The sequence below is a fragment of the Lontra canadensis genome, unplaced genomic scaffold, assembly GCF_010015895.1.
Source record: "Lontra canadensis isolate GAN:19392208 unplaced genomic scaffold, GSC_riverotter_1.0 scaffold3, whole genome shotgun sequence".
In the NCBI taxonomy this organism is placed as follows: Eukaryota; Metazoa; Chordata; class Mammalia; order Carnivora; family Mustelidae; genus Lontra; species Lontra canadensis.
The window spans coordinates 17684237-17709372 of NW_022630997.1; the positions used below are offsets into that span (position 1 = coordinate 17684237).

The 25136-nt window shown below is 45.0% G+C and overlaps 2 protein-coding genes across 9 annotated transcripts in view; both read left to right on the top strand.

Moving 5' to 3' along the window:
- The first annotated feature begins 1578 nt into the window (after window positions 1-1578).
- NDUFB8 (NADH:ubiquinone oxidoreductase subunit B8) lies at window positions 1579-6192 on the top strand. The gene is made up of 5 exons (XM_032882319.1): window positions 1579-1714; window positions 1978-2104; window positions 3382-3481; window positions 3894-4049; window positions 6006-6192. The coding sequence occupies exons 1-5, from the start codon at window positions 1630-1632 to the stop codon at window positions 6096-6098; spliced, it is 561 nt and encodes a 186-aa protein (XP_032738210.1). The 5' UTR covers window positions 1579-1629; the 3' UTR covers window positions 6099-6192.
- A 3095-nt stretch (window positions 6193-9287) lies between these two features.
- The window catches only part of SEC31B (SEC31 homolog B, COPII coat complex component), a 42427-nt gene continuing 26578 nt past the window's right edge, over window positions 9288-25136 (top strand). The window contains exons 1-10 of one of the 8 annotated variants that reach the window (XM_032882269.1): window positions 9288-9437; window positions 11970-12056; window positions 12413-12536; window positions 18617-18812; window positions 19026-19121; window positions 20039-20182; window positions 20513-20655; window positions 21510-21609; window positions 21713-21874; window positions 22400-22534. In XM_032882269.1, coding sequence (XP_032738160.1) covers window positions 11978-12056; window positions 12413-12536; window positions 18617-18812; window positions 19026-19121; window positions 20039-20182; window positions 20513-20655; window positions 21510-21609; window positions 21713-21874; window positions 22400-22534 — 1179 coding nt within the window. In that variant the 5' untranslated portion in view covers window positions 9288-9437; window positions 11970-11977. Of the gene's footprint in view, window positions 9438-10086; window positions 10404-11932; window positions 12057-12412; window positions 12537-18616; window positions 18813-19025; window positions 19122-20038; window positions 20183-20512; window positions 20656-21509; window positions 21610-21712; window positions 21875-22399; window positions 22535-25136 lie in introns of those variants that run through there. The other 7 variants (XM_032882265.1, XM_032882291.1, XM_032882258.1 and 4 more) reach the window with 7 other exon arrangements.

Sequence of the window (25136 nt, forward strand, 5' to 3'; positions counted from 1 at the left end):
TATGCTAAGAGAAGTAAGTCAGACACAAAAGGTTACATAGCGCATGAAACTGTTTATATGAAGTGTCCAGAATAGGCAAATCCATACAGACAGTAGATTAGTGATTGCCAGGGTCTAGGGGTAAGGGAAATACACTAATAGGGATGGGGGTTCTTTCAGGAGTAGTGAAAACTATTTAGAATTAGTGGAGATAATTAAACAACTTTGTAAATATGCTAAAAATCACCTTATTGTACACTTTAAAGTGGTGATTTTTATGGTATGTGAATTATATCTTGATAATAGTAAGTAAATTAGGCCAACACTGTTTCTTAATCCAAATTAGATCAGGGCTTGCTATTGATTGAATGCAAATATTATGCAATTATTTTGAACATGAACTAGTGATGTTTATTTACAAGAGGGCAAGTTGCTGTGAGGTAGTCTTCCTCCAAATTTATTTATTTTTTTAAAGATCTTGGAGATAACTTGGGGTTTTTTTGTTTGCTTGTTTTTTAAGATTTTATTTATATATTTATTTATTTGTCAGAGAGAGAGAGAGAGAGAGAGAGCGCAAATGCAGGCAGAGGGGCAGGGAGAGGCAGAGAGAGAAGCAGACTCCCCACTGAGCAAGGAGCCCGATGTGGGACTTGATCCCAGGATTCTGGGATCATGACCGGAGCTGAAGGCAGCGGCTTAACTGACTGAGCCACCCAGGCATCCCTTCCTCCAAATTTATATGACAAGTAGCATACATAATTTTTATTGGTCTAATATATATTTGAGAATGTCTATAGTAATAGATTCTGCACCAAAACAGTCATCACCCTAAAAGTCGCTGGAAATATGTGTACATTTATATTGTGTAAATTATGCAAACACTCTTTATGTAAAAATGAAAATATATTCATATGTAAACCTGATAATATCCCCCATTCTTCTTTAAGCTAGTTTTGTTAACTGTGGTCCAGCTTGAAATCTTTACAAGTCCTCGCCAATCTGAGGCTTTAGCCAGTCTGGGAAGAGCTGCTTTAGGTGCTAGGATTGGTTTTACATTTGTTGAGTTGAGGTGACTGGGATATTCAAATATAAATATGGAGTAAAACTGAGAAGAGAATTTGGGGCGATTTGTGTGTTGCATCATTCCTCTACGTGAAGGAGAACAACCAATTTGCAAAACAAGATTAAGAAAGACCAGGGGCTGAATTTGAAGAATGATCACGTTTGGGGATGAAAGGAGGAACTGCCAGTGAAGGAGAGGAAACAGACAAGCAGTCAAAGAAAGTAAGACAGGCTTGTTTGTTTTGTACTGCACCTGCGGGAGGTAAGTTAGCTGTCCACCTGAGGTGCTCCCGTTCTGTGTCCCCATTATCCTTGGAAGTGTCTAAGTCAGCTGACGGAGAAAGGGATACAACAATATGAAATGTCAAAGTAGTGACCTGTTTGATTTTCTCTCCTTTCCACTTTTCCTCTCTGCCTCTATCCAGCCTCTCATCTTCCCTGCGGCTTCCTAAAACGACTTAAGCCCCGCCCTTATGGGAGCCCAAAGACTTTCCTTCGCTCTCGGCTTCTCTCGTCGCGTTTGGCCCGGCTCAGCCGCCGTGGTAAGGCCTTTGCGCATGTGCAGGGTCAACTAAGAGGAAGGTGAAGATGGCGGCGGCCAGGGCGCGGGTCCTGGGAGTCCGATGGCTACAAAGGGCTACCCGGACCGTGGTGCCCTTGGGTGCACGGACAGGTCCGTGAGAACGGGCGAGGCTTGAATGTGGAGGTGCCTGAGGTTTGGTGTGTCGAGAGTTGGAGGGGGCGGGTATTGCGGGTACTGCGGTGGCCATGTCCGGCGACGGGGCGGAGGTGGATGGAGTTAGTATACCTCGAAAAGGGGGTCAAGAATCTTGCTGGTCATTTGAAGCCAGGGCCGCCGCAGCCACCGCAGCTTGAAGCCCTCAGGGCGGCAGGAAGGACAGGGTCTTTCCTGACCCGCCCTTTTCTGCTCTCTAGCTTCGCACATTACGAAGGACATGCTCCCGGGACCCTATCCCAAAACCCCGGAAGAACGGGCCGCTGCCGCCAAGAAATATAATATGCGGGTAGAAGACTACGAACCATACCCGGATGATGGCATGGGGTGAGATGCAGAGTTTCCTTGCAGCTGGGTAGTGATGCGACATAGCCAGCTGGGTTGGGTGGCTCGACTCTGACCATTTTCCCTGAACCTTCTCGTGACCCCTCAGAGTCAATGGTGTGGATGCCTTTCTCGGTGGAGTGAGGTGGGAGGTGATGGGTGAGCAGCTGCAGCCTAGAGGACTTCAATTTTCTCCTTGGCTCAGGCTGTTTCCTCAAATGAGGAAGCCGAGATTTTAATAGCTCCCTTGAGGACCCCTGAATAGCAGGAACTTTCCTTGGCTTCAACCAGAGTGCGAGGTTTCATTTAGATTGAGCATCTGCTGGGCTCAGGTGCTGTCATCCAGGCACGTGATCACGCTGGAGCTGGACTCCAGTCTTGAGAGCCTTATTTGTAGATAGGATACTCTGTGTTCATGTGTATATCTTTCTTTTAAAAAATTTCTTTGCTGTTAGGGCTGTGGAGTTGAAGTAACTGTCAAGCAGATTAAAGAGCCAACTTCCCTACTCCAGTTGATGTTACCCCCTCCCTTACATAACATCCCTGCGGTTAATTATCTGAAGTGATTACGGTCACCCTCGTTTTCTTTCCTAGCATCACTCTTTCAGTAGTGGTTTTAGCAGCTCCTATTCTTCTTGTTTTCCAATCATTTTCTGTGACACATGACTAGTTGTCATCATTTCCTATGTCTCTTTGTTGTGGACAATAGTAGCCTTGGTAGCAGTCTATAAAAGTTGAAACTGGATTTGTTGGGGGAAAACTCAGCTTATCAGGAAGTCCCATGAGGTGTTTGAAACATGGAGATGTATGTTAACTCGGTGGTTGGGGAGGACATTTGCTATGAAGAGAATGCTTTCCTAATCTGAACCCCTTTTGTTTGTATACCAATTAGCTGGGTGACCTTGGGTTCAAACTAAACTTCAGTTTCATTTTCTGTCTAATGAGGGAATCTAAGTGATTGATTGCTAAATCCCTTTCCAGCTCTAACATTATAACTTTGCATGACTGATATTGAAAGAAGGTAAGAAAAGCATGTATGTTATCATGTATGTTACAATGTTTGAGAGTTTGACATGATCTTTTACTTACACTTTGGACTTCTGTGATTAGTTCTGTACTTAGTGACTATAAATTGAGATCTTAATTTGAAAGTGGGTTTCTCTGTCCTTAGGTGAGGCAGTTATGTGACACTTGGTTGCTCATCTCTTAACATGAGGGTACTTTGAATTGCCTGAGTGATGCTGCTCAAAGCCCCTTCCAGAAGTTTTTCTGTCTCTCAGGTATGGCGACTACCCAAAGCTCCCTGATCGCTCACAGCAGGAGAGGGATCCGTGGTATAACTGGGACCACTCAGACCTGAGGTTGAACTGGGGTGAACCGGTAAGAGATGCATATCTCATTTGACCTTTCTTCCTTCTCCCTAATACCTTCGTGAGGATTCTTTCTTTAGCTTAAATGGCATTTTGCCATCTAAGCAACATTAAGGTTTTATGCCTAAGAAAGCAAGATCCAGTGATCCGAGGTCTGAGGTTCCATGTGTGGTTCATGGAATGAGACTTCTGTAAATAATCAGAGCTCTGTACTTTGAAAATTATGAACTGCCATGCAGTCTTTGATCAGCAGAACCTAGGCTTAAGCCAGCACCTAGACCTCTGTAGTAGAGTAGCTCACACTTGATTTGCAGAATATTGCCCTGGGGCAGTAGAGTAACTTTATCGAACCTTGCATCAGGTTCTGATCACCTTTTTGCAGGACGAGCAGAATTTGACATTGAACTGTTTTTCTGCCTCAGATACACTGGGACCTTGACATGTATATCAGGAACCGTGTGGACACATCCCCCACACCTGTTTCCTGGAATGTCATGTGTAAGCACCTCTTCGGCTTCGTGGCCTTCATGGTGTTCATGTTTTGGGTTGGGGAGACTTACCCCACCTACCAGCCTGTGGTGAGTATCTGAGAAGTGCTCTTGTAGGTACATTTACTTAGTGCTGTTTCCTGAGGGAATGAAGTCTCTGTAGTAGGGATCCAGCCAATACACGCTTGGCTTCCTATTAAGGCCTGTAGAAGGCCTCACCCATTGACCTGGCACACGTCTCAGAGCACTGCTCCATGCCTACTTCTTGGGTCAGTCTGAGTTAGAAGAAACAGTTTAGGACTAGATGAGAAATGAGAATGTGTAAGTCAACTAGTCTTCTAGAGTTGCCATTTGGGGACTTTACTTACCAGTTATATTTTGGCAAGTGATCTTTCAAGGTAGAGTCAAGGAATCTGGAGCTGAAACCTTATTCTTTGCTGGAGGTGTGAAGGACACTAGGTCCTACAAGGTATGGAAGCAGTTGGTTTACTACGAGCACAGACAGTTTTATCCTGGAGAGCGTAAAGGATGTGGAAAATATATTGTCTAGCTTTAAGGAAGTTTGATTTGGATAAGAAGAAGATATAGATAAATGACACAACGAGCAACATTTGAATGGAGATACAAGAATGTGGTGGCAGTTTTATGTATGTAGTGAACCTGTGTATTAAGGGGTATGTGGTCCTGTTGAAAAAAAGGATCATGCTAGATACTAAAAGTATGTATAGACTTTGGATGGTGGGCAGAAGCTGGAGGGAACATTTGGAGCAAGAGAAAATAGAATGAAGGAAGGAGGAGAGTTAGTTAGCTGGAATGGAATAGGGGCATACAGTATTCCTAGATAACTAGCTATATTGGTTACCTAGAGAGCTGTAAAAATTCAGACTCCTGGTTCAGTAGCTCCATGGTGGGGTTCTAGCATCAGTATTTAACAAGTTCCCAGGTAATTTTCATGTTCTGGGAAATTAGGTGTGGAAATCGCCATGTTACAAAAAAATATCGTGAGGTGAGTTGGTCATTTAGGTTGGGATGCTTTGACTGTGAAGTTAGGGATTTGGACTCAGTGGTATAGTAAGACATTCATTCAAATATTTATGAAGACCAACTATATACCAGATAACAGATTGTGCTGGGGGTTGGGGATCCAGTGATGACTGGGTCTGCCTCTAGGCAGAAGGGAACTATGTTGAGTTTTTGAACAGAAATGACATGATGAAGGTTAGGATTTTAGGATGCTTAATCTGGGAGTCGTCTACAGGGTAGATGGTGTAGGAAGGAACTGAAAGCAGGAAGACTGTCGTGTTTTCAGTTGGCTGCTCAGTGCTACCTCTGCAGAGATAATCAGTGTCCTGATGGTAGCTGGCATGTTGGTGTGCACTGACACGAGCCTTCCTACCAAGCCCCAGGGGCTCCAGGCTGGAGAGTGCACATAGGGCTGGTGTGAGCACTAACTTCACTTCAGGAGAGCAAGAAACACAGTGTGGCTCTTCCGTTTTTCAGTTCTGTAAGCACATCACCCTTTTCTCCTCCCCTTGAGCTGTGTTCTCTGACAGCTGTTTGTTGGTAAAGCCAGCAGCCCCTAAAGCACGTCCCAGCCGTGTCTCCTCTGTGCTTTCCCCCACCGCTGCTCCTGCACGCCTCATTTGCTGGGCCACTTTAGTGGTGGAACCATTAGAGGCTGAGTGACTTAAAGGAGATTGAGTCTGTCTAGACCCCAGGAGAGAGTGGGATGGATGGATGCATCGTCTCATTTAGAAAGCACTTACCCTCCCTCCCTCCCTCCTTTTCTCTCTCTCTCGCTAACACACACACACTCTCACGCACGCGCACACAGTGTAGGCACCACTTCTCTTACAATCTAGGCTTTCTCTCTGCCTTGGGCTGATTAGGGAAGAGGAGTGCAGTTCCTGCTGTTCCAGCCCAGCTGGGTCCGACCAAAGGCTACCTTGTACCCATTTGCCATGTGTGATTGTTAACTCAGAGTGGGGTATAGCCAGGTATTGACTGGGATGTATGTTATCTTGCTGACCTGTGTTTTTTCCTTAGGGGCCAAAGCAGTATCCTTATAATAATCTGTACCTGGAACGAGGCGGCGATCCCACCAAAGAGCCTGAGCCAGTGGTTCATTATGAGATCTGAGGTGGCTTCATCAACTTTGTGCCCCTGAACTGACTCCCTCATTTCTAGAGGTTTAACCTTAATGAAATCCCTAATAAAACTTAGTGCTGTGGTATCTGTGCCTCATTTCCGCAGGAATAGCACTACCATGAGGACCTCATCCTTTTCCTTTTTTTTTCCTTTTTCTTTCTTTCTTTCTTTTTTTCTTTCTTTCTTTCTTTCTTTCTTTCTTTTTTTTTTTTTGTCTGCAGCCCATTCCCAACCCCTACCCTCTCTGAGATTAGAAAGATGGGAGGTGGGGGGAGTTAAGCACAAGAAAATGGTAATTTGTTAATTTTGCTGGGACCATGAGGGTATTTGAGAGTTCAAGTTGTGTGGCAGATGGTAAGGGTAGCTCCTTTTCCCATTTACAGAGTTGAAGAAGAAGGAAGATAATGTTCCTCAGTTCCCAAGTTGGAACAAAAAGTATTTCCAATAAAATAAAACCTTTTTATAGTGGCTAGTTTTTTAAAAAAACTGTACTTCAACATGTTTCAAGTATATTCTAGGATAAATAGTTGTTTCTGGACTCAACCTGGGGCTGTGACAGTCTCTAATGTGTTTTCTGTTGTAAGAGTGTGGATTCCTTGAATCCACTTCTGAATCCTACATTTATGTATCCTGAATCCTACATTTATGAATTAGAGGACAGTTCAGTGAGTTATTCTGAACCTGTGCATGGCTTTTGCTCCTGTTTTTGAGGATTTATCTTAATGCTAAGTGAACCAAGTCATTTTCTTTTTGTCCTTTGTCCCTTTGGGGACATTTTCTTAAAGTAACAGTCATGCTGCCTGATAACCTGTCCCATAAAAAAAGCACACATTCAGTATGACCTATGAAAGCAGGTCCATCCAAGTTTGTTTTTGTCCAGGCACTGAAAGGGACTTTTATGAGATCAGGGGGTGGGTACTAATACCAAAATGCCTCTACTTCAGTGTCTCCACTTGCTTTTTATCTGTCTTCATTTTCTGTCCTCAGTCACATTTGATAATATATTTAACAAACAGACATCTGTGTATCTAATATATATAATATTGTGTGATTATATATATATGTATATACATCTACATGTATATACATATATATATAATGTGTGATTTTACATATATGTATATACGTATATATATACATATATATATATATATATATATATATATAAAATCAGACACTGATAGGACCTGGGGATATAAAATTGGACAGGACAAAATAATTGCCTTTAAGTACTTACGTAGAAGCTGAAACTGGCAGTTACAAAATAAAGTGAAAGAATTAAGAGATGTGTAAACAGAGAGAAGAGTGTATTTTTTTTTTTTTTTTTTGTCAGAGATAGCACAGGCAGGGGGAGCGGAAGGCAGAGGGAGAAGCAGGCTACCCGCTAAGCAAGGAGACCGATATGGGACTTGATCCCAGGACTCTGGGATCATGACCTGAGCCAAAAGAAGACACTTAACCAACTAAGCCACCCAGGCGTCCCTAATTTTAATTTTTAAAAAAATTTTTTAATTTATTTTTTGGGGGAGCAGAGGGAGAGAGAGAGAGATTTTTTTTTTTTTTTTTAGATTATTTATTTATCAGACAGCACAAGTAGGCAGAGAGGTAGACAGAGAGGAGGAAGCAGTCTCCCTGCGGAGCAGAGAGCGCAATGTGGGACTCAATCCCAGGACCCTGGGATCATGACCTAAGCCGAAGACAGAAGCTTTAAGCCACTGAGCCACTCAGGCACCCCAAGAGAGAATCTTAAGGAAGTCCGACGCCCAGCGTGGAGCCAGACGAGGGGTTCAGTCTCACATCCTGAGGTCATGACCTGAGCCAAAATCAAGAGCTGAAGGCTTAACTGAGCCACCCAGGCACCTCTGTACTTTTCATTTTTAAAATTCTGTCCTGCTTGGAATTGCCTTACACTTTTGGTCTAGATTTCTTCCAGAGCACTCCCATCAGTGACATTTCTGCCTCATTCCCTAATTTGAGGTATATTCTAAGGTTCCATTTTCCACCCTGTTTACTTGCCTTCAGATCTCATCCACTGTTGCGCAAAGATGCTCCAGAAATGCTTGGTAAGTACTTAATACACAGGAAGAGTGTGAATGGTCTTCTGTCGTGACTTCAAAACCCTCTAGTCCACCCAAAAAGGAAATCTAGGCTTGTGTCACAGTGATTTGGGGCTCAGTCATAAAATAACGGAACCAATTCACCATCTTTGGAGGTGTAGCCAGCAAAAACATGGTGGAACTTCCGCATTAAACCAAAGTTTTGAATCGCAGATAACAGGTCTAAGTTCTTTAGCTGCTGGCAGAACATTTTTATTGGAAAACGCGGTAATTCCCTCAGTCAACATAAAAAAATCCATCTGATTTTTTTTCACCTCCCTCTTCAACTGTTAACCTTCGTAAGTCACAAGAGCCTGTCCAGTTTTCCTTTATAGTCACTGCCGCTATATTAATCCAGGCTGTCATCACCTGGTACCTGGACTGTTAGTCACCTAATTGGAGTCCCTGCCTCCAGCTCTGGTTTCTCTCCAAGGGAATCCATATTACTTGTCTCAAAATACAATCATCTTACTGCATCCCTACTCATAATTCTCAGTAACTACCGATTACCCACAGGGTTGAACTCGTATTCCCAACCTGTATCCGGCCTCTTTAGTTCATGGTAAGGGAAATGCCAAGGGGACCACTGGCTCGTTGGGCCCTTCCTTCTCTCTGAGATATCACCTACCTTGCTGCTGCAACGTATGACCACCTGTCTCATGTTCCTGAAGCCCTCCAGGAAGCCCCTGGTCTACAATGCCAAGCCCCCTGCATGCCTGTACCTTTTCATTAGTCAAAAATGCATAAAGCCAACAGCTTTTGGCTACCAGTTGGTGCTGGGCTGTAGTGTGTTGCTGTTATTTATGGCCTCGATTGCTATTTACCTTTTCGATTAGGATTCCACTGAGAGCTTCTGGAACTAGTACCAGGTCTTCTCCACTTCAACAAATAATGAATTAGTATTTTCCCTTTTCGCGGGGTGGGGCTTGGGGGCTGTGCCCGGAACCTGGCTCAAATCGAGTAGGTCAGAATTGGTCGTCGCAGGATCTGACCCACTGCCGCAGAACTGCGCAACCACAGGGTGAGAGAGCCCGGAGCAAAAGCGAGAATCCTTTGACCTCTTTCGCGGTTCAGCCGGCTCCTCGACCCCGCGCTTTAGCGCGCGCAGTGCCCTGACAGGACTACTTTTGGCCTTCGGCAGCCGCCGTCCGCAGCGCCCACTTGAGCCCATAGGCCCTCGGAGGAGACTGGCTCTGGCTGCGCCGCGCTATCCTGACCCGGGCTCCCTATGCAGGTGCGTCTTGCCCACCTCTTTGGGGGTGGGGGCGCCCGGGAGTGCCTCCCCTCCTTCGGGAGAGAGTCGCGGGGGAGCTTGCCCCCAGCGGAGACCCCGGCCCGCGCCTCTCAGGGCCCCACCGCGCCCGCCCTCGGACTGGACCCGGCTCGGCTCCCTCGCGGCGGTGCTGCGGCCCGACGAGGGGTCTCCCTTGAGCGCCGCCCTCGCGCCTTCCCGTGCGCCCCGGGCCTGGGCCTGGCCGGGTAGCTACCGCCCGCCCTCCATCACTGCAGGAGTCCGTTCGGCTCTTGGTTGAAAGTTGTTTAAAAGCCCATCTTCCCAGTTTCCAGACCGTCGGGGATTTAACACCTCATGTGCGGTTGAGTTTAGTTTGAACTAGTATAATGGTTAAAAGAACTGGGCTATGGTGGCTGATGTGGGTTCACTCTCGGCCCAGCCAGTTTTCTTCCCCGTAAAAATGGGGATCATATAGTACCTGCCACGGAGAGCCATTGGGAGACTTGAGATTTGCACGTTAAATGAGTAGTGCTAAACACAGCTTCTACTTTTGTTAAGGGCTTTCCCCGGCAACGTGAAAATGGCTTTGACCAGCAGGTGGCGGTGGTGACTGTATGATGTGTTGTGCCGCAAGTCTGTACGTAATTGTGTTGCCTCAAGTGTTTAGAGGCCCCCTGAGAATCTTGGCTGAATTGGCAGCCTCAAACTTTCTTCAGGCTGGAAAGTACATTACAGTTTGAGTAGTACTACCTGCTATTTTTCTAGGTTGAGACTAACCTGATGGTGGCTTCCTTAAGCAGGTCACAGCAGGTCCCAAGCCTCCTCCCTCAAGTTCAGTGTTACATTACAAACAAAACACTTTCCTGCCACTTTGCAGCCTGTTGGGATCGCACGTTGAATATGCGTTAGAATTGGATTGGAAACCACAGAATTAAAATGGATGTCTACCTTCATTCAACAGATAAGGTTAGCAAGGGGAAAAAGATTGAGTCTAATTTTCATTGGATGGCTCACCTCTCAGAGAAGATGAGCCCAGAAAGGTGTGATAAGGAGCCAGTATGCAGAGAATGAAAGGAAGAACGTTCAAAGTATGGAAAACAATTTACAAAAGTTCTGAAGGGGGCGCCTGGGTGGCTCAGTGGGTTACAGCCTCTGCCTTCAGCTCAGGTCATGACCCCAGGGTCCTGGGATTGAGCCCCGCATCAGGCTCTCTGCTCAGCAAGGAGCCTGCTTCCTCCTCTCTCTGTGCCTGCCTCTCTGCCTACTTGTGATCTCTGTCTGTCAAATAAATAAATAATGTCATTTAAAAAAAAAATCTCTGAGTTAGTATAAAGCCAGGAAAGGAAAAAAGGCTAATGTGGCTGCAGCACGATGAGTAAGAGGGGAAAGTAGCAAGAGATGAGGTTGAAGTTGTAGGCTGGAGCCTTTGAGCAGGGTCGTAAGGGGTTTGAGTGCAATTTTATTCTGAGTGCAGTAGAAGTCATTGAAAGATTTTAAGCATGGAATCCCAAAATCCTCTTTGATTTTAAAGATTTTATTTTATTTGACAGAGAGAGACAGCAAGAAAGGGAACACAAGCAGCATGAGAGGGAGAGGGAGCAGTAGACTCCCCGTGGAGCAGGGAACCTGATGTGGGGCTCAATCCCAGGACTCTGGGATCACCGCCCGAGTGGAAGGCAGATGCTTAATGACTGAGGCACGGAGGCGTCCCCCTTTTTTATTTTAAAAGTTCACTTCCACTGCTATGTAGAGAGTCAATTGGGTGATGGTAGAGTGAAGATGGCCGGTTGGAGGATTATTGCAGTAACCCAGGTGAGAGATGATGGTATATTCAAAGAGTGTGGTGGTGATGGAGATGGAGAGAAATAAACAGATTAAGATATAATTTTGGAAGTGAAATCAGAAAGACTTAATGAATTAGAAGGGAATAAGGGATAAGGAGGAATTGGGGATTTCAGGTTTTCTGGTAGAGCAATTGGGTGGAGAGTGGTACCAGTTACTGAGATGAAGAAAACTGGAGGAAGAACAGATTTGGCGAGAGGAGATGGTGGAATAGAGAAATCTGTTTTAGATAGACTAACTTAGGTATCATTGCTATATCCAAATGGAAATGTTTGATTAACAACTTATATATAAGAACTTGGAGTTCAGAAGAGAAATTTGTGTTGGTGGTACGAATTTGGGGGCCATCAGCATATGGATGATATATAAAGCCAAGGGAATAGATGAGGTCACTGAGATATTATCTGATCTGATAATTATCATCACCGTTGGGCTTGTGGCAGCCACTGTGTTTGGATATCTTTTTGGGGTAAATGCATTAGATTTCCGTAATTGGGTAAGTGAACTGTCCTTGCAGAGCTACAGATGATTATGTGTGTGTTACCCCCTATTCCCCTGAAATCCGCATTCATGGTAGGGAGAGAGAAACAAGATCCCGCGTCTGCAGGTACTCCTTGGATCTGACCCTTAAGTTTGCAGGTTTCTATTTTCAGTGGACTGAGGGCCATATCAGTTTTCTGCCCCACACAGGACCGACCATGAAGCTAAAGGAACTTGAACGGCCAGCTGTCCAAGGGTGGAGCCCAGCCAGCCAGTACCCTGTGTATCTGGCCACAGGTATGATTAGATTGTGGACTACGATCTGCTGAAAGTACATAAGTCAAGGGGAGACTTAATATCCAGAATTCCTTGCTGAGCTTCAGAGAAAGCTTTAGAGTCATGGAAAGGTGGGGTTTGCTCGCAGCATAAGCAAAGGGACATTAAGTCTTTGGAGTACCTCAGGGCAGCCTTGAACTATGGCTCAAGCCTGGGCACCTCCTGTTTTCTTCCTTTCCTTGGAATTACCATTTGGAATAGGGTATTCCCAGTCCTCTTCTGTTCTTCTGCCTCTCCACTCCCCAACCATTTTACCCCAAATCCATGCATGTATTTTTGCTTATATGCTGCCTCTTCCTAACTTTTCTTGTGCCTAGGAACATCTGCCCAGCAGCTAGATGCCTCCTTTAGCACAAATGGCACATTGGAAATCTTTGAGGTTGATTTCAGGGACCCCTCTTTGGACTTGAAACACAAGGGAGTCCTTTCTGCCTCAAGCAGGTACTATGTCTTAATTGTTGATGGGTGTGTGGGACAGATCCTGATATAGACCCTGTTGAGGAATCTTGGTAGTAATGTGTACTTCTCAGAGCTCATGAGGAGATACGTGAGGGGAGAAGTTAACCCTGGGTTTATTTTGCAAGAGGATTTCTTAAAACACCCACTTGCACCTTTTTGGTCAGCAGCGGCAGCGTTGGGCAGAATCAGGTGATAGAGGGCACCTGGCTTAGATGGTTGAGTGTCTGCCTTCAGCTCAGGTCATGATCCCAAGGTCCTGGGATCAAATCCTGCATTGGGCTTCCTGCTTGGCGGGGAGCCTGCTTCTTCCTCTCCCTCTATTGCTCCTCCTGCTTGTGCTCTCTCTCTCTCTCTCTCTCAAATAAATGAATTAAATCTTAAAAAAAAAAAATAATCACGTGATAGAGACACCGCACACAGAGCTGGACCCATAAGTATGTGATCTCTCTCTGAGCCCAGAGATGTTGGCTCCTTCCTCCCTCGGCTCTTGAGAAGATAACCTTACACAATATCTACCTTTCTGCCAGTGGAGGGAGAATGAGTGAGCCTCTCCTCATCGTGGTTAGGCACTGATTGGGTACTCGTGGATTTCATGGCTCTGGTGGGCTTTCAGGGCTAAGTACTAGCATGCACAGAGGGTATGTATACAGACCAGACACTAGCTCTGTGTATTTATTCATCCCTCAAAACGGGTCTAAGCCATAAATACTATTATTCCCATTTTACATAGGAGGACACTGAAACTCTGAGAAGCTAGGATTTACATCTAGGCCTAACTCCAAAATCTACCTTCTTTCTATTATTCTATTATTCACCTTTTCTTTTATAGGTTTTGTAAAGATGTGGCTTACAGCAGTGGTCTCCAGATTTTCATACCACCAAGGAAAATGTGAATATTCACTATACTTGATATATACATATACATATACATATACATATACATATACATATACATATACATATATATATACACACACACACATACTTATATACTTATATGGGGAATATAAGTAATATACTTATATTACTCTACTATTAAGAATGCAGTTTCTATAATTTTATACATTAAAAAGTAAGTCTTTTTCCTACAGCTCAGAAAATTATCTTGATCATCCCACTTTAGAGATTACTGATCAAAATGCAACTTTGCATTCTCTTGTGCGTTTTTTGGTTCATCTGAGAGATTAATTAAGTTATTTAAACAGAAGTACACTTTTTTTTTCTTTTCATGGTTTAACCTAATAAAGGTTAGTTATTGTTCTCCTTTTCTGGAGCCCCTCTGTCACTTTCTGGCAGTATCCCTTATTTTATAGTTTTTTTACATCTCTTTGTATTTCCAGTACCTTTCCTTTTGAAGAGCAGCCACTGGAGGGTTTACCAATAATCATGAAATATTCTTAGCATCTAAGCAAGCATTCAGAAAGGGCCCCCGAAAGGGGTGAACTAATGCAATAACATTCATACTCCTGGAGTTAAGAAGAGGGGCAGTGGACAAGGACCCTTCTCCTCGGCCAGCAAAATAGCAGCCTCAGCAAAGCAGTGGCTCCTTAGGGCAAAGAGTTCCTAATAGAGGCAATATAATTGCTTAAGAAATCTTGTATCATGCTTGTGTATGCCCATGCATACACAATAAATATATATAAAAATATATATAAAATAAATTACTTATTTTATATATAAATATATAAAATCTTTTTAAAAATTCTTATTTTTTAAAAAGAAGGTGGCTGGGTGACTCATTCAGTTAAGCATCTGCCTTCAGCTCAGGTCATGATCCCAGGGGTCTGGGATCAAGCCTCTCATCAGGCTCCCTGCTCAGTGGGGAGCCTGCTTGTCCCTCTCCCTCTGCCTGCAGCTCCCCTTGCTTGTGCTCGCTCTCTCTCTCTCTGTCAAATGAATAAGTAAAATCTTTTAAAAAAAGAACTTTTCTTAAAAAAAGAAATCTTGAAATTGAATCCTAAGATCCCTTTGGGCAGGGATTTTTGTCTGTATCTCTGGCTCCTAAAACAGTGCCTGTTGTTAGAAGCGTAATAAAATCTGTTAAATGAACAAGTGACATTAGAAATGTCTGGATTACCAAAGTGAGCATTGGTATCTGCAATTTCAGTTTGTTATAGTTATTCTTCAGTTAATCTTAGTGCCTGGAGAGCTTTTCAGGGGTGATGAGTGGTAGGTTTTGCAGCCAACTAGGTTGAAGGGACCCTTTTTGAAATGTAGGTACCCAATAAAGGAATCATAAACTTCGCTTCATATCCTGTTCCATCCTGCAGGGATTGGGGGCTATAACCAAAATAAATAGTACAGTTAACCCTATTGATAGTATTTCATCTCTACTTTCTTCTCCACCTCCATAATTGTATCCAAATATTGATTTGCATTTTCAAAGAACTAAAGAATTACCTTTGACCTGGATCTATTAGAGTTGTGGTTTTTTGTGTGTTTTTTGTTTGTTTGTTTTATTTTAAAGATTTTTATTTATTCAACAGAGAGATAAAGAGCACAAGTAGGCAGAGCGGCAGGGAGAGCGAGAAGCAGGCTCTCCACTGAGCAGGGAGCCTGATGCGGGGCTTGATCCCAGGACCCTGGGACCATGACCCTAGTGGAAGGCAGCTGCTTAACCGAATGAGTCACCCAGGCGCCCCAATCTATTAGAGTTTTGTTGAAGAAATTATCTTAGACACTCCAGAGTCTAAGACACCCACTTTTGGCTCAGCCTGGGTTCAGTCACTCACTCAGAAACCCACATTTCAAACTATTGACCAAGATGATCAGGTAGGTAGAGAGCTGCCCATTCTTTGCTTTATGCTTTCCTCTTTTCTGTGTCATCTTTGGCATGGTTTAGTGGAAAGTACAATTGTATTGCATCCTTGGCTAAAGGTCCATGACTGCGCAGGTGGTATTCTGACAGTGGTCTTCAGTTTCCTCACTTATGTATAAAGAAGAGGTTGTGCAAGATGACTGCTAAGAACCTACTGGGCTCTAGATTCGGGTCTAATGTTCAGTCTTTCCTTCCCTTTCTTTTTTTATAGCAAAAAAAGCAGCAGCTAAGTACTCAGTTCACAAGTCAACACACAAGTCATGTATTTGCTTTTTTCTTTTCCTTTTTCCCCCTAAAGAGTTATTCATTTATTTATTTATTTGAAAGAGAGAGAGAGTGGAGGGAGCAGCAGGAGAAGGAGAGAAGCAGACTCCCCATTGAGCGTGGAGCCTGACTCAGGGCCCAACTCAGGACCCTGAGATCGTGACCTGAGCCAAAATCAAGAGTTGAATGTTTAACCAACTGAGCCACCCGGGTACTCCCCACTTTTTTAAAAAAGAAACCTTCCTTGTGTCTCTTCATTGTTACCTAAACATACACTTTTCAAAACCTTTCCCCTTCCTTTGCCTGTCCTTTTTATGGCTCAACCACATTTGAATCCTGAAGACCTCTTTATCGTTAATCCATGATGCATCAGAGAAATGTTACATATTTAGAAATACCTGACTGAAAGAGAACTGCTCTGAAACACTGGTACAAGTGCAGACAAGGAGATGCCTCAGGCTATAAGTAGACTGGGAGTACGTGGGTAAATGCATCAGAATCAATACGGATTTCAACATCTTCCCTTATTGGTCCAGGCTGGTATCAGTCTGATGTATCTAGTACAGGGGTTCTCAACCCTGGTTGCTTGTTAGAATCACCTGGGGGCTCATGTTAAAAATGTGAATTATGTAGGTATGTAAAGAATCTGTATTTTCTTTAGGTGCCACCCATCATTCCTGATGCTCTGTGGTGCCCATTGTTACCATCTGCATGGGAACCTCTTCAGCAGAGAATTCTACCGGTATTCTCATGTTTTGAAAGTTCCCATTTTTCTATACAAACTCTTTCTATACCTTCTCCTTAAATCTCTTTTCTTCTAATGTCTGAAAAATCCTATTTTTAAGCCAAAGGCCAACTTGTTTTTTTTTTTAAGTTTTTATTTTTAAACCATTCAAACATAGAAAAGTTGTAGACTAGTACAATGAGTAATTGTATGCCTTTCCTTAGATTTGTCAGTTCATTTTTGGTTGCATTTGCCTGCATGCTTCTGAGCTCTCTCTCTGCACACACACATGCGTACACCCGCCACCGCCCCCCCAACATGCTATTCCCTGTCCTTTTGCAGAGCAGAGATGATTGACAGTCCTTGAGCCCACTGAAGGATCATGTACTGTTTGGGCTCCTGCTTCACCCTTGCCAGTGAAATGGTTAACCGTAGGACTGTACTTTCTGCAGGCTTAGAGAAAGGAAGTCATTTTGTCATGCGCTGTGTTCTGCATTTTGGTCTCTCAAAACTAACAGGGCTTTATTTTCCAGCCCTTTGGTGACTCCCCCTTGAGGTGTCAGGTGCCTTTGTCTTCGGTCTGGAGGTCATGAGCTGTGCCCATACTGTAGCATCTTCCACCATCTGTGTGTGAGTTTTTCTCTGGCCACACTCTCTGGTTTCTGTGAGACCTATTCTGGGCTTCTGTAGCTGCTCTGTTGACTTGCCCTCTGCCCACACTGACCTCTAGCCCCAAGGGGACATGGCAGCCTCTCAAACTAGTGTGGCACACATTCTTCTGCCCTGTTAAGATCAGGGAGACCTTAGAACACATAGGCATTTGGACAGTAGCTCTGGAGCCACCGTTTGTGTCAGCTCTGCTGTTTTATCTCAGTTGCTGACCTGGTCTTAACCAGTGTTCAGCTCTTTACTTCTATTCTAACAGGCGGTTGCTGCTCTCATGACTGGCCAAACAGGTTCCTGCCTGGTCACCCCACTCAGTTCCCAGGGTGTGGGAACATTTCATTTCCAGGTTGGGATCTTATGGTATCATTTGATGTGAAATCTAGCTTCTCTGAAGGGCTGTGGAAATAGCCTTGGCTGGCAACTGTGAATGAAGGACAAGCTACCTGGGAGGCTTTGAGGATTTCACATGCTTTCCCTGGGGGCTTTGCAGAGGAACCATCTTTGTCTGCAGGAGCCCAGGGTCCATCTTTTTCTTTTGTGCAAGACACTAGCGGTGTCTCATTAGAAGCATCATTAGAAAGCCAAAAGTGTTTCCCAAGAGGTATGTTTATTCTTTACACTTCTCTGTTGGTAGGGCTGGCCCAGGGCAGTCACATGGAAGACACACAGGGTGGAAAGGTCTGTGGGTCTTTTCTTACCTCCAGTTTGAGAGGGAAGAGGGGACAGCAACTGTTTGTGTAGGGAAACTGCTTCATAGGTATAAAAGAGTTTGGATCTTCCTCTAAGCAGAATACACTATTTTATGATAGTTAAGAGCTTGGGCTCTAAAATAAGATGGGCCAGAGCACCTGGGTGGCTTAGTTGGTTGAACATCTGACTCTTGATTCTGGCTAAGGTCATGATCTCAGGGTCATGAGATCAAGCCCCACGTCGGACTCCATGCTGAGTGTGGAGTCTGCTTAAGATTGTCTCTCTCACTCTCGCTTTACAAAAATAAATAAATAAAATAGGATGGGCCAGGCTTTAAACCTTGATTCTGCCACTTCCTAGCTGTCAAATAGGGATAAAATTACTAGCTGTGTATACAGAAGTTTCATAAATTCTCTCTGCCTCAGTTTCCTCAATTAAAAATGAAGTCCATAATAATACTTCATAGGGTTATTGAATACTAAATCAGCTAATATATGTGAAGCACTTAAAACAGTGCCTGGCATATAGGAAGTATCCAATAAGTGTTAGTTGTTGTTGTCATTTGAGTTGTGAAGATTAAATAATCTATTTGAAATATGTATCCCTGGGTCTATGTAACCCCAGTAATGTTAATTAAGGGAAAAAAAAAAAAAAGCATGCCACACAACTCTGAGGCAGTGTTCTCCTGCCTTCTGGTGTAACAAAGATGGAATCTTTTTTCAGAGAAAGGGCATGACCAAGCAAGCAAACCTGTGTTGTGTGTCTGGTAAGTGAGGGAGATAGGCAGACTCCATCTTGTTGGGGATGCCTGCATATTGACAGAGGCTGACAGAAATGCCTCCTCTCTGCCTACTGACATGAATCTGAGTTGGTGCTGATGCTGGTTCCTCCTTTTTGTAGGTTTTACAAGCTGATCTGGGGGAGCTTTGGCAATGGGCTTCCAGAAGGCTCCGGGATCATTGCAGGCGGCGGGGACAATGGCCTGCTTACTCTATACAATGTGACCCACATCCTATCTTCGGGGAAGGAGCCTGTGATTGCCCAGAGACAGAAGCACACGGGACCTGTCAGAGCCCTTGACTTTAATCCTTTCCAGGTACTGCATTTCATTTGGTCTAACATGGCCAAGCTGTGGAGCCACAGATCTGAGTGGAAGCATTCACTTATGACCTTTGGTCTGTAATTCTGAGCCCTTCTCACACTGTTATGGGGGAGGTTTTGGAAGCCCCAAATGTGGGTTTCTTTCCGCCTTTCCTGTTCTTACCTTTTCCTGGGATGGTGTATCTCCAAAGGCCTTTTCTTCATACAGGCCAACCTCCTGGCCTCGGGGGCCAATGATTCTGAAATCTTTATTTGGGATTTGAATAACCTCAATGTGCCAATGACCCCAGGATCCAAGTCACAGGTAAGGAGGCTCCCGGGGCTGCTGATTAGAGCGTGCAGCTGATTTGCCCAGGAAAGTCTTGAATTCTTGAGGCACCCAGAGCCCAGGAGACTTTGTACTTCACCACTGGAGGGCAGTAAAGCGCCACAGACTAACATGTTGCCAGCCAACCCATAGCAGGGATGGAGGGGAAGGGTGGTGTTTTGTGGTCATTAACTGTCCTAGGGTTTCTGGAACAAAGATGAAGAAAGGCAGTAAAAGACATTGAGAAAAGGAGTGAAAATACTATTTATCAGAGTAGAGCTTAGGCAGAGTAGAGTAAGACCCTGGGCTCTGGAGTGGGGCCAGATAGATCCTTGTCCTTTTGTGGGGTGGGTCAGCTTTGCCTCTATATCTGGTTCTCCCATGCGGTTGGGCATCTTGTGTATGTCTGTCTCTGAGTATACCTACCTGTCAGTCTGTAACTGGGCCCGTCTTTTTGCTTCCTGGCTCTTCTCTGTCTTGTGCTTACAGTATCGTGAGGTAAGTTAAGTATAAATTTGATAGCACCTTGTGCCCTAAAAATAGCAATGGCTTGTCTTTCTGCCTCATTCTGCATGTCTTACATGTCTTTATTATCCTCCCTTCCTCCTTCTCTACCACTCTCTTTGTCATAGATAAGAGGGCTGATTTAAATCTTGACTCCATCCTCTCAGGAACACCTTGGGATAGGAGTAAATTCCAAGTCTGCCTGCCATTCTCTCACCTTCTACACCAGTCCCCTAACGGATCCTCTCTGGAAAATTCAGCTCCCACTCCCTGACACTGTTTGGGTTTGGGAAGCCCCATCTCGACTCTTGGGCTTTCTGCGGGGAGGTTGGGAACAGTGGAAGAGCAAATGGCTCTTGGTCCAAGGGATGACAAGTTGTCCCCTTCCCCCTCCCCACTTCCTGCCTCAGCAGCCTCCAGAAGACATCAAGGCACTCGCTTGGAACCGGCAGGTTCAACACATTCTGTCTTCTGCTCACCCCAGTGGCAAGGCGGTTGTGTGGGATCTCAGGAAGAATGAACCTATCATCAAAGTCAGCGATCACAGCAACAGGGTGAGTCGTGAAGGCAGAATACAGGCTCGGGCTCTGGCTTCTTTCTCGTGCCTAGACTTCAGAGCTGCTCTTCCCCAGGCCAGTGTTCGGCTCCCAGCTGTTGCACTTGCAGGTTCAGCCTCTTAGCAGATTTCTGGTTGAGAGTGAATGCTTAGGGAAGCTAAACAGAGCTGACCCAAAGGCTAATGTTCCTTACTTACTCATGGTCATCACTTATCACTTAGAAAAGACAAAACCCACCCTCAGAGGTCCTATTCCAAGTAGGCAGAAAAGGTTCATAACCAGAAGTTTCAGGTTACGTCACCTGTTGCAGGTCTGCTTTGTTCACAGATGCATAGCTCAGGCCTGGCCTGGCACCCAGACATAGCCACCCAGTTGGTGCTGTGTTCAGAAGATGATCGTTTCCCAGTGATTCAGCTGTGGGATTTGCGCTTTGCCTCCTCGCCCCTGAAGGTGCTGGAGAGCCACAGCAGGTAAAGTCTCAAATTCTGTCTACATCCTTGGTGGATGGTGGGGCATAACTGACCTGGGTAGGAGGCAGTGAATGGCTCACTTTAGTTACCAGTCATCTTCCCTGTCTTCAAAGTAATTCCCAGTGAACACACAGTCTCTAAGTCCTAGCTCTAGCTCCAATAAAGAAGAGCTCCTTGAGATCCTGAGGTCATGGAAAAGAACCTGAGATTCCATTTAACTTCCAGAAAGGGAGTATAGATGGGATCATGAGAAATATTTGGAGACAATGTTTAGTGCCTCTGGGAGAATCCCCAGGCTCTGATTCAAGGATAATGTTCTTTAAGTGGTGAGGTTGCTTCATCCAAGACCTCCTTAATAGGAGAACCTTGGCTCCTGTCTCTCCTCTGAACAGGCTTTCCCCTGAAGCTGTAGCTCTTGGGCCCATAGCAGAAAAAGCAGCCCCACACTGTTCTTTCTTACTAAAGGGCTGTATTGCCTTTATACCTTCTTGGGGACTTTGAAGAGTTGAGTCCTCACTACCCTTCTTTTTAAAACAAGCACCCATAGGGTTGAGTGCGTGCCTGATTCATGCTGTTCATAGTCCCTACTCTGCAGCCGGGGAAAGAAGCAGGCCGTTCTGCAGGGACCTATGGGAGACAGAGTAATAGAGTATATAGTGTACAGGCTCTGGGATTTGATTTGGGTTCTGGTTGTATGACTGCTGAAGGTTCTTCAATTTTTCAAAGCCTCATTTTCCTTGTTTGTAAAATGAAATCAGACTGCTCATTTTACAGGGGTGAAATTTATCCAAGATATATAAGGCATCCTACTCAGAGTAGGCATTCGACAAAGTTAGCTGCTCTTTTCTTTTTAGGGGGATCTTATCCATATCGTGGAGCCAGGCTGATGCTGAGCTTCTGCTCAGTAGTGCCAAGGACAACCAGATCTTGTGCTGGAACCTGGGGAGCAGTGAGGTAGGCTGGCCATTCTGTGGGTGTGCTGGGAGAGGAAATAAGCTATGTTCTGGGTTACCTTCCTTTTAGTCAGGGTTTCCCTAATGGTGGGGTTCCCTCACAGGTAGTATATAAGCTACCCACACAGAGCAGCTGGTGCTTTGATGTGCAGTGGTGCCCCCGGGACCCTCCAGTGTTCTCTGCTGCCTCCTTCGACGGCTGGATCAGTTTGTACTCCGTGATGGGTAGGAGCTGGGAGGTCCAGCAGATGAGACAGGCTGACAAGGTTTGAAAGGCTTGGTGGAGAATGCTGGAGGGAATGCTGTCTCTATGTGGGGGGAGAGGAAAGGACGAATGGCCTGGGAGGAAATGGGGACTATTGGAGACTGGGAGGCCAGGGCCCTGGGTTGGGAGGGCTGCACTTTTGGTGTAGTGCCCATCTTCCTGGGAGGGTGTCGTTCCTGCTACAATACAAAACAGTCCTTCATGTTGACTCTTACTCTTGGCTGTTCCCTGTAGTATTTCAGGGACACTGGATCTCCACGCTGGGACCATTATTTTGGAAATATGAACTGTCTCATCTCCTTTTCTCCTGTAGATCCATTCTGTGTCTATATTCCACTGTAGACCGTGGATGCAGTAGGCTTTCCAAGAGCTTCCTGCCTGGGAGTCCTACTCTCACTACCAGTTCCCTAGAATACGGGAGTCCAGCCTTTGTCCAGATTGGGTATCTCAAGGATTCCTCCCAGAGTAAAGTTTATAGATGCGGCACCATGTGGGGTTGGTGATACAGGTGTCCTTTTGCCCTCAGATCTCTTCTTCTTTCAGCAAAGGCCAGCCTCTCCCACCATTGCAGGTACTGGAGCAAGTGGCCCAAGCATCGTTGATACCTCCTCTAAAGAAACCCCCCAAATGGATGAGAAGGCCAGCAGGTGTTTCATTTGCTGTAAGTGTAGTGTATGGGAGGGTGTGCCCAGTTGTGCGTGTGTGTTTGTGAAGCCTCGCGTATGCCCAACGCGTAGCTGTGTTCTATGGGAAATTTATTCCTACTGCCTGTGCCTCACATCAGGGCCCATTTTCAGGCTCAAGCAGAGTCACTATTGCTCTCTCCTCTATCCCTTCACCTTGCTTACTGCGCCAGTGCAGTCTAAAAAGTATTGGTGGCTGTAGGCTGTTTGGTTATAGAGAACTGCCTGAGGGTTCCATCTGATTTTTCTCTAACCCCTACATGTCTGGACTGGTACTGAGTGCAGACATGTAAGGGTTAGAAACACAAAGCAGGAAAAAAAAATTGTAAGTCCATCCTGTCACTCTTCTGCTCAAAACCTTCGACCTCTATTCCGTTATGAACTCAAGGCCAAATGTACACAGGGCCCTGCTTACCTTTCCAGTTTTGTGGGTTTTTTTTAAGATTTTATTTATTTATTTGACAGACATCGCAAGTAGGCAGAGAGGCAGAGAGAGAGAGAGGGAAGCAGGCTCCCCGCTGAGCAGAGAGCCCGATGTGGGGCTCGATCCCAGGACACCGAGATCATGACCTGAGCCAAAGGCAGAGGCTTTAACCCACTGAGCCACCCAGGCGCCCCACCTTTCCAGTTTTTATTCCCAACTTTTTCTTATGTGTTCCCTAGGTTCCAGTTCCATATGACTCCTTTCTGTTCTACGGATAACTCCTCAACTTTGCTGCTTCTGCCTGTACCCTTCCCTTCAGCTTCCCTCCTGAGCCACTGAATCCTACTGTGGTCTTTTTTTTTTTTTAAGATTTTTTATTTATTTATTTGAGAGAGAGAGAGACAGTGAGAGATAGCATGAGCGAGGAGAAGGTCAGAGAGAGAAGCAGACTTCCCGTGGAGCTGGGAGCCCAATGCGGGACTCGATCCTGGAACTCCGGGATCACGACCCGAGCCGAAGGCAGTCATCTAACCAACTGAGCCACCCAGGCGTCCCCTACTGTGGTCTTTCATGGTCCCTTGCTTAAATACCACCACCTCCACAATGCCTGACTTTAAACCCTTGTCAAACTTCACTTGGAAGATTTCTACTCCTCTAACGACACATTGTAACTGTACTAAGGTTATTTATATACGTGTGTGGAGACCCTACTAAGTCAGAGAGTCCTTGACGGTAGGGACCACATTTTGTTCATTTTTATCCCTAAAGCAAATGCTTCTCAAACTTTAATGCACATACAGATCACCTGGGGATCTTATTAAAATTCAGATTCTGGTTCCTTCAGTCTAGGATAGGGCCCAAGATTCTGATTTTCCAACAAATTCCTAGGTGATGTCCTTGCCGGTGGTCTGAGGAGTGGCAGGGCCCAAAAGTTCTTAATCCAGTGCTTTAAATATTAGGTTTCAGGGCACCTGGGTGGCTCAGTTGTTAAGCATCTGCCTTCGGCTCAAGTCTTGGTCCCAGGGTCCTGGGATCAAGTCCCACATCAGGCTCCCTGCTCAGCAGGAAGCCCCCTTCTCCCTCTCCCTCTGTCTGCCACTCCCCTTGCTTGTGTTCCCTCTCTCGCTGTCTCTCTCTCTCTCTATGTCAAATAAATAAATAAAAATCTTTAAAATATATATAAAAATAAATAAATTTAGGTTTGAATTGAAAACAGATGTATCAAAGAAGTGGTTCTTGTGTTCAGAGCCACCAGTTTTATTGTGGAGGTAAGGCTGACATACTCAGGAGCCAGGGAGGTGAAGAATTCTGATGTTGAGAGAGGTACATTCTGTTATTTATTTGTTTGTTTGTTTCAGGAGGTAATTCTCTGTTAAATTTTTTGAGGAATCACCAGACCATTTTCCACAACAGCTGCACAGTATTTCCAACAGCAATGCCTAAGAGTTTCATTTTCTCTACATCAGCTCTACTCGTTATTTTCTGCCTTTTTTAATTGAAGTGTAATTGACATACGATGTTACATTCAGTTTCAGGTGTACAACTTAGCGATTTGACAAGTCTGTACATTAGGCAGTGCTCACCACACACGTGGCTACCAGCTGTCAGCCTACAGCGCTATTACAGTACTGCTGCCTATATTCCCTATGCTGTTGCTCTCATCCCTATGGTGTATACATTCCATAACTAGAAGCCTCTACCTTCCACTCTTCTTCACCCATTTTGCCCATCCTCCCACTCCCCACCCCCCCGGCAACCACCAATTTGTTCTCTGTATTTATGGGTCTGTCTGGAGAGGCCGGCATTCCTTTTTTATGTTTTTTTTTTCTTTTAAAGATTTATTTATTTATTTATTTATTTATTTGAAAGAGAGAATGCCTATGGATGGGTTGGGGGAGATGGGCAGAGAGAGGAGAGAGAGAATCTCAGGCAGACTTCCTGCCAAGCGCGGAGCCCAACACAAAGCTTGATCCCAGGATCCTGAGATCACCACCTGAGCTGAAATCCAAAGTCAGACCCTCAACAGACTGAGCCACACAGGCGCCCGAGGCCTGCATTCTTGTTATAGCTCTGTCACTTACCAGCTGATGACCTTGGGCAGATCGCTTAACTCAGGAATGTCTGTAAAACAGGGATAGTGATACCTGGTCAGCTTA